General features: G+C 40.7%; 1 protein-coding gene across 1 annotated transcript in view; it reads right to left on the reverse strand.

Moving 5' to 3' along the window:
* The window catches only part of tnfaip8l3 (tumor necrosis factor, alpha-induced protein 8-like 3), a 20,686-nt gene extending 15,082 nt beyond the window's left edge, over positions 1-5,604 (reverse strand). Inside the window, exon 1 of the mRNA XM_079666699.1 lies at positions 5,276-5,604. Within this exon, the coding sequence (XP_079522825.1) occupies positions 5,276-5,321 (46 nt within the window). The 5' untranslated portion in view covers positions 5,322-5,604. The remainder of the gene's footprint in view (positions 1-5,275) is intronic.
* Positions 5,605-9,068: the final 3,464 nt, after the last annotated feature.

A 9,068-nucleotide genomic window follows, 5' to 3' on the forward strand; every position in this document is an offset into this window, starting at 1 on the left:
ACACGCACACAAACTTTGTGGAATTGTTTCTGACTTTATGTGACTGCATTCCTCTTTGCAGATTAACCCTCTCCACTACCGTCCAAACCAGATCCTTCTGTGAGTTAATTCAAGTGCTTTATAAGCCTAATAGATAACAGTGTGGCATTTTAGTTCCTCTCTCTTTCCATTATTTCCCATTAGATGTCCAAACCCACAAATATAATTGGCACATTTGTTTCTTCTTTCTGCTGCCTTTAAAGTTATAAATGTAGGCTAAAAGCACCTTGATGTGACAATCTGTTTCTTTCTTGTTGTGATATACTAGAATAAACATGGTTATTCTTCTTTTTGCTATATACCATTATCTTATATTTTTTCCATAATAAGCACTTAGTTCTGTTGTGCCAGAATTAAGCGTGAAAAGCTTTGTGAGTAATCGCTTCCCACTCCGCTTCGTTTTCCCTTGCCTTGATCTGTTAATAGACGAGGAGAAGACTCATTTATGATACAATAATATGCGTAGTGAGTTTATATTATGAGTCAATAAGACAAGTCCTAACTACAGTGTACACAAATGAAGCATAAAGTCTAAGTTTGAATCACAAACTGTACCTAAAAAATCTCCATCAACGATTCTGAATTATAAGTCATGCCCCTCACACCAGGCGCCACCACTGGCTGTTTGCTTTGCCTCGACCGGCCCTCCATTGAGACCACAGCCTTCTCCTCCTCCTCAGTGCGTGCCTATGAGGCACTGTCAAAAGGCCGCTGTGGTTGATTTCATGTTTCAGTAATGGCTCAGTCGTAGGAACATAATTATTTCTCCATATGTCCTATAAACACTATGAAATGCCACAGAATTATTGTACCAATGCATGTGTATGTGCATTGAAGGGAACATGCACTCACATGCCGCTCAGGGACATGGAGTTTTTGGGTTTGTCTTTCACTGCAGCTAGAGGAAAGAGAAAAAAAGAACTTTCTCCTGAGTCGTCTTTTCCACTTATGGCTTCACTCCTGTTTTTTTTCTCAGTTCAAGTTACAATTTTCCAGAACCAGCTCCTGGTGTCTCGACGGTGTGTGTGTGTGTGTGTGTGTGTGTGTGTGTGTGTGTGTGTGTGTGTGTGTGTGTGTGTGTGTGTGTGTGTGTGTGTGTATGTGTGTGTGTGTGTGTGTGTGTGTGTGTGTGTGTGTGTGTGTGTGTGTGTGTGTGTGTGTGTGTGTGTGTGTGTGTGTGTGTGTGTGTGTGTGTGTGTGTAGAGAGGGCTGGGGTGCAGTAAGCACTCTCCATCTGTGGGCCAGATTAAAGGCAGGGAGAGGAAAAAACAGGGATGCATGAGCAGGAAGAGTGCAGGCATTTTTCAGCGCATGTGTCTGGTAGAGTGTGTGTGTGTGTGTGTGTGTGTGTGTGTGTGTGTGTGTGTGTGTGTGTGTGTGTGTGTGTGTGTGTGTGTGTGTGTGTGTGTGTGTGTGTGTGTGTGTGTGTGTATGTTAAAGTATATGCAGGGCTGGCCCACTCTGCGTGTCTCTCATGTGTAAAGCATGTGGCCGGCCACATCATGGCTGGCAATCATGAGGCAAAAGCTCTCCCCTGATTCCTGTGTGCTCCTGGCTCGTTCCAATGCATCAGTCAGTGATCTTAGAAGTGTGTGTGAAGTGTTTGTGGAAGTGTGGATTAGTAGCAATTAACACTCTATTCTAGTGAATGTGAGTGTTTGAATGCTGAAGATCACCTGGCTGTAGATCAAACATCTGCAGCTTTCTTTGTTTATGATATAACCACAAAACTGCCCGTATGCCCATATGCACCGTTATCACAACAGCAAAACAGCTTCTCTTTTCACAATAGAAATTAACACAAACGGGTGGAACTAGCTCTGGGGACGGCAGATTGGGTTATGATGTTATAGTGAGTCACATCCCCAAATAGAATCAGACAAAAGAGTTATGTTTGCAGGTTAAACACAATGTCAGATTAATAAAATAACTAAAACATAATTCAAACCAGAATGCAGAAGTCTTGTTTAAATGTCTCTGTTATGGGGCCATTGTATGATATTGAAAACATTCTTCCAGCAGAACAGGTGTGTTGACGTTTCACTGAAACTAAGGTGTGGTCACATCCACTCTAACACAGGAAGGAAGTCCGAGTATGAATCGGAGTGTTGGTATGGTCAGTGGCATACTCAATGCATGACTGGAGATTATGGGAAAGTCTTTGTGTGTGTATGTGTGTGTGTGTGTGTGTGTGTGTGTGTGTGTGTGTGTGTGTGTGTGTGTGTGTGTGTGTGTGTGTGTGTGTGTGTGTAGAAGTGATCTAACAAACACATGTGTTTGTTTATTTTCTTTAAGGTCTAGAGGGTATTTATTTATACAGTAAGTGCAGTTACAGCTGAGCTTAGTGTAGTTTGACTGATCTTTGTGCTACTAATTCTCTGGGTTAGGGTTAGTTTATGTTATTTCAAATTCTGACTCACATGACAACCTGTAATAAAAAAAGTAAATTCCCCTGAAACAGTTCACGTTCCTGTGAATATTACTGCATTCCTGGTGTGGGAGAAACATAAGTTATGAGATGACTCGCTGAATCATTTGCCCTACAGCTCACAGTAAGAAGTAATAACGCTTTCAGCAGCAAGGATTGCATTTTAATATAACGCATAATAATAACAACTTTAGTTCGTAAACTGCATTTCCTATTAAACAATCTACATCTACCCAAGAGGAACCAAGTAGAGAACAAAATAAAGGTTTCTCCAACAGAACCTGTTCAACCAGAACCACTAGGTGTAATTACTTTTTTCATTCAAACTGTTTGAATTGCTTTCTTTCTATATAAATAGAGACATAATATAACAATATATAGGCCTTTTATATATATATATATATATATATATATATATATATATATATATATATCATCACCTAGCAACAACATTACTCGTGACTTGAGACCCTCAAATGGCAACCATTATGTGTTTACTGTTTACTTGACTTCCCAAGTTGAACCTCATGAGTTTCACTTGGAGGCAGCATAGCCTCAGGCTGAGTGGTCCGAGGTCAGGCATGCTCTCTGGGGCATTATGGGAAGAGATGTAGAACTGACGAAAAATACAGTAGGGAGAGTTGGTCCAACCACAAGTATTATCCGGCATCAAACCGAACATCACTAATTGCAATAAGGCTGTGTCTGAAGAGCGATTTAGGGGAACATTTAACTATAAGATGTCAGTCTCACTCACTTACAAGTGCCACAAACAGCTCAAGGCCAGAGGACAAGGCCTTCTGAGACTAAATACCTCAATATTTACACTGCTTAAAGGTGGGGTAGGTAATTTCGGAGAAACCAGCTCGAGTGCGCTAGAATTTGAAAATACACAACCGGAACAAATCTGCCACTTCCTTACAGAGCCCCTCCTCCAACACACACGAACGCGCACATGACCAATGAGGGCACGAGATAAGTTTGTGCACAGATGGAAGGCTGACAGGCAGGTAGGCCATCCAGTTATTTTAGCCGGGCCGGCTAAAATGATTGGTGGTGCTTTTTACAGTACTACGGCTTCCACAGATGACATTTTTGTATGGATTTTTTGTCAAAGCACTTAAGATATTCATTGCTATCGGGATGTTAAGAGCATTCCATGGAATATAACAAAAAGTGCATCTCGAGCCGGTTTCTCAAACTTACCTACCCCACCTTTAAGTTTTGTGCCAGAAAACATAAAGGCCCTCATCCACATAAACAGGAATAAGGGTCATGTTTGAGTACAGAAAACTTCAAAAATGTTTTCATAATACAGGTTTTGATGGGACATTTGACCTTATAAAGTGAGCCATACCAGTTATTGTGTTTCCACCACAGCAGACTGAGGAGTAGAAGCTGCAGCACAGCCACAAAGCACAATGCATTTTAAGTATGAGTCAGGCTCTCGCTTCCTCTCCACTGGGAAAAATAAAAATGTTTTGCTCTGACCTCAACCGTTTTTATTTAACATTGTGTAATATTATTTCAATGTTTAAGTAGTAGACAATCATCACCAAGCTATCGCACTTTACATTTCTTGAATCTTTACCAGATCTGTATAAAAATGTAAAATGTTTCCATGATTTACTTCTGGCTCAGTCTCAGCGGGGAACATTGAACATCAGTGAAATGGATAAAGCCTCTGTCTCATATGAGAGTCTTTATTGATGTTTTAACCTTGAACGGTCTGCGTAAAATCAGCAGGTGATGCAGATATGTCATCACCGACCGAGGATGTGTACACAGTTTCTGGCTTTATTATCATATGAAATTAATATTGCATCTCTTTTTGCAAAAAAATTGATGGACAGACAGACAATGAGCCAGATGGACAGACAGATGGTCAGAGATCAACAGAGCATCGATAACATACAAAGCTCTACGCCGTCAAATAAAGATGTAATCAGCCACACTAGCAACCCTATCAATTTATACGTCCATTATTTGACACCTATATCTGCTAATAATAGCCAGGGACAGGTTATACATGTGTCAAATGAAAGAGGAGCCCAGAGCTCTCTGACTTGAGCATATATACTTACAGAAAATGAATAATAAAGTAGAAATGAAAAGGTATTAAACTATGCTGTGCTGTGTAATAAAAAGAGACACATTGCTCAACCTAGACTCCATTGTCATCTCCTTGGATTAAATTCACCATATCATCTTTAGATCACTGGCTCGTCCACTTGCTTGCAATTCTGGGGAAAATCCAATGAGTAACTTCTAAGATTAATAAATATTTGCTTTGCTAAACTGTGAATCTAAACATGTTAACTCTCCCCTGAGCGTGAGACCGTGAGAGGCACCACAGAGGAGAAGAGGCTGTGCTCTCTGTAGCTGATGTGTTGACGAACACCCGGCTGCACGTGTCGGAGCTCGCCTGCTCCTGGTGGAGACTGAGCCGGCTTTCATAAACGCACTCTGAGCGAGGCTCTGCCAGTCACCAGCCCCACAGTGTGTGTGCATCACAGCTCACAGCAGCTCGACTCTGACACATCTCAGCAATGGATAAAGTGACTCTTAAAAGTGTATGAATGTGTAGGGGGCATTTAAGAAGTATTCAGATGTGCAAAACAGTGATCAGTGGCTGCATGTGAGTTGATACAGCCACAGTGAAAATGTATGTAGAGGCTCCAGTACCTGATACTGAAAAATAGACCAAAATTAACTCACTGACCCCTTGGATATCTACCGTAGAAGCACAGTGACCACAACATGTCAGGTCACTGATGTTATAGTTGCAGAAATGTTCTTAAAGCTTACCTGGAGACAGGTCTCCATCACTCTGCTCTCCGGAGTCTGAATCCATCTTCCCCTGCAGGACACAGCTCTCTGAATCCACTTTCTTCTTGTCCCCCTTCCTCTCAAGGGAGTCTTCTGATCGTTTCACCCAGAGAACAACTACAAATGCAATTCTTATGTTTCTTCTTCTTCTCCTGGTGAGCCTAACTTCCCCTCCCAGCCTGGATCTGTGCAGCTGTGAGAGGAATGCTACTGGGCTGATCTGCTAAGCTCTTTTTTTGTTGCTCTCTCCTTGTGCTCTCCTCCTCTTCTCCTGACTACCTCAGTTTCTCTCTTTCCTTCCCTCTCTCTTCTACTTTCCTGTGCCTGATACTCCCTCCCCTCTCTCACTCTTGGTCCGCCCCCCTCTCGGTTTCTCCCTCCCTTGTCCCTGCCACTTGGTCCCTCCTCCTCTCATTCGGTTGTGTCACACTCAGCCTCTTCACGCTTTCTCCTCTCAAAGTCTTTCTCTACCTCTTTCTGTATGCTGTGAGTGCCGTCTCTTCTTCTCTCTCTCTCCCTCTCTCCCTCCCTCTCTCTGTCTCTGAGTGCTGCCTGTGTTTTTGCAGAGCAATGGGAGAGACTCATTCATGGCAACTTGAAATTCATCTCCAGCAGTAAAAATCCCATGACCCCTTGTTACTGACTGTTATAAAATCAGTTCCTTACTATCGGGGGAGGTCACATGAAGTCAGACCAGGTTACTTTTTTGACTTTCTTCAGTATTCATTGAATGGATCTGACCTTTTTGTTATCTTATCTTAATGTTATAGAAAGTAGTTCTTGACTAGTTGTTGTCTTATGATCATACACTTTTAGATCAACTTTATTAATTGATGGGCTGAATATATTTAGATTGCATTTATTCCTTGTATTTCTGAATGAATGTGTTTGTTTTTATTTGTTGCAGAGATGTTGATTGTTTGTGATGGATGTAAAAGATGTAAAATAATGCTTATATACATGCAGTATTTCATATTCGGTCGACAAACAGCAGCCTTTGATTTTCAGATCACTTAGCTTATGAATGCCAGCGCTGTGTGTCCTTCAGTGCCCCAATAAAGATAGTTATCAGAGCACTTGCTGCTTTAAATGCCATTGCCAACAAATATGTTACTTGTTGAGTTTCATGGAACTGTCTCCAGGCATGAAGAAAGAATGGAAGACAATGATCAGCCAAGTCTAGAAACTAAAAACTTTACGTAAAACTTTCAAAGTTTACCATAATACGTACAAATGATTATCTGACTCTGCTGTTCCTCTAAGCTCTAAACAGCACTTTATGTCTTTCAGCATGTTATTTTAGTTTTACAGCCTGTAACATTACGGACTGATTCACCTTCACCACTCTCATCAGTTTTTTTTCTTACAGCAGGCCACTGTTTTGAAAGAAAAAGCTCTGTTAAATCCGATTTATACAAACTGCATGTACCAAACTAACACAGTTAGCAACAAGCTGGTGACATAGTGCAGCATTTAGCAGCTAAAGAGCCACATAATTCCCTAAGGACCTGGTGGAGAGCAAAACTGAAAAAACATTTTAGAAAATATTCGACTTACATTTACAGCATGTCCAGAAACTGAACTCCTAATAAAGAAAAACAAACATATTAAAAACAGCAGAGGCAGTGTCTCCAAGTATTTCCAGCACAGCTGCATTTGTTTTTCAGCAGTCAATGCCAGGTTTTGGCATCAGAAAGAGATCATCTTTTGACTCACAATTTTACACGTTCAATAACCACGCATAAAGAGAGAGTTTGTTGTAAAAGAAGACAGTTTCGCCACCCACAAAAACTAAATGCAAAGGGTGGCATTCTGGGAAAAACCATTTGGAAGCTGAAATAAATATATAAAATGTTTGTTTTAATCACCTCACATTACGTTTAGTGTGGCGGCAGGTGGGCGTGCGGTTGGTGGTCCAACAACAGTTGCAGGCGACACCATCTCCCAGGTGTGGAGCCGAGTGTTGCTCAGCGTGAACACTGGGCACCAGATGGCATAAGCTGGCCTGCCCAATGCCCAAGGGTCACTCTTCATTGACACTGTGCAATGTGTCCTCTGTCTGCAGAGTTGCACACAATCACAACAAGGAGAGCTTCATGACCTAGCCATAAAGCTGTATATTTCAAGCAACAGAGTGGCATTCAAATGAATCTACAGCATATTGGTTTACTTGAAAAGTATTTTTTTTAATCAGAAATGACCTGGTATGAAATAAAACATAGAATGTTATACTTGAGGGCAGTTCAAACCTCTGGCCTTTGCAAATGACTGCTTGAGTTTTGGCTGACGCTTAGTGATTCACTTTCTGACATGATCACCATCATCAGCATCTCCACAAAAGTGCCCTTCGTGATGTAAGGCCATTTACTGTAGTTTGTAAGTTATTTTACTTGTATAACTGCAAGCCACTGTGAACTCTACTTTGAGTTGCGTGATAGGATAAACCAACCACACGTCACTAATAGGAGACAATGACTGCGGGTGAAAGAAGAAGTCATATCCAGTAGCACAACTACAAATATTCTGTCACAAGCTGAAGTCCTGCACTCAAAATCTGACTTAAAGAACATAAATATAATAAGCAAAAGTAAGAGTTATTTTTGTGAAATTGCTAATTTGTGTGTTATAAAATTATCTGTTTGAATACATTTTTATACTATATACACTACTGAATGGTTTATTCCATCATCCATTATCTATCTATAAATAAATCTGCACAGATCATCCGTCTGCCGTCTGTCACAGGGCTGACACATACTGTACAGCAGGGGTGCCCACACTTTTTTGGCTGGTGAGCTACTTTTGAAATGACCAGCTAACCGAGGTCTACCAACCAAAAATAAAATCCCAAATTGCAAGGGTTGCTGAATAACACGTTTTATTTTTACATGGGATAACTACAATAGGGCTGCAACAAACGACTAATTTGATTATCGATTAATCTATAGATTAATGAAACGATTAATCGACTATTCGGACTACTACTGTGTGCCTTGCACAATTTCTCAAACGCTCTTATTTAGCCATCAACTTTTAGATTTAGTTTGAGGTTGTTTTAGGCATGTGGAAACTAACAATGAAGACAATAAAGATGAATACTTGATTCAAAAATACATATATTATTAAATTATAATATATAAAATTAACATTGCTTTTTATTTGAATTAAATAAATAATATTTCAAATCAAAAGAAACAACAATGTTTTAACAAATCTTATTAAATAATCTGATGACAGAACTGTAAACAGAATAGCTGAAACTTTAACAAAATAAATAACTCAGTTACCTCTAATAATTAACCCATGTTTGTATAATGTAGTTAACTCCGTGTGTTGCTGCTAGCATACATAGCACCTGACGTGGAAACGTTACTCGTGGATGGGGCTACAGAGCTACTAGAAAGACAGACGAACCCGGTGCATTCGTCCGTCTGAATGTGGTGCACTTTTGCTAAATGTTTAGACAAATTGCTCGTGTTACCGCCCTTACATGCTAAACACTTTTGGTGACGAGCATTGTCCACCTCAAGACGGGTAACATGTAACCACACCTTGGAGCGCTTCTCTCCACCATCTCCTCCGTGTGTTGCTGCATGTAGCAGATGCGTGTGTGTAAACTGCCCCGCCCCCTTGCAAACAGACGGGGGAGAGAGAGATCTCTTCTGGATTGGAAAGATAGAAAATACACCGACCATAGACGCATTTGTTTGTCTTTTTGCATGTTAGAAACGAGTTGGCGACACTAAGACTAAGAGATAATGTTTGTGTAGCA

This window comes from Notothenia rossii (genome assembly GCF_949606895.1).
Source record: "Notothenia rossii genome assembly, chromosome: 2".
In the NCBI taxonomy this organism is placed as follows: Eukaryota; Metazoa; Chordata; class Actinopteri; order Perciformes; family Nototheniidae; genus Notothenia; species Notothenia rossii.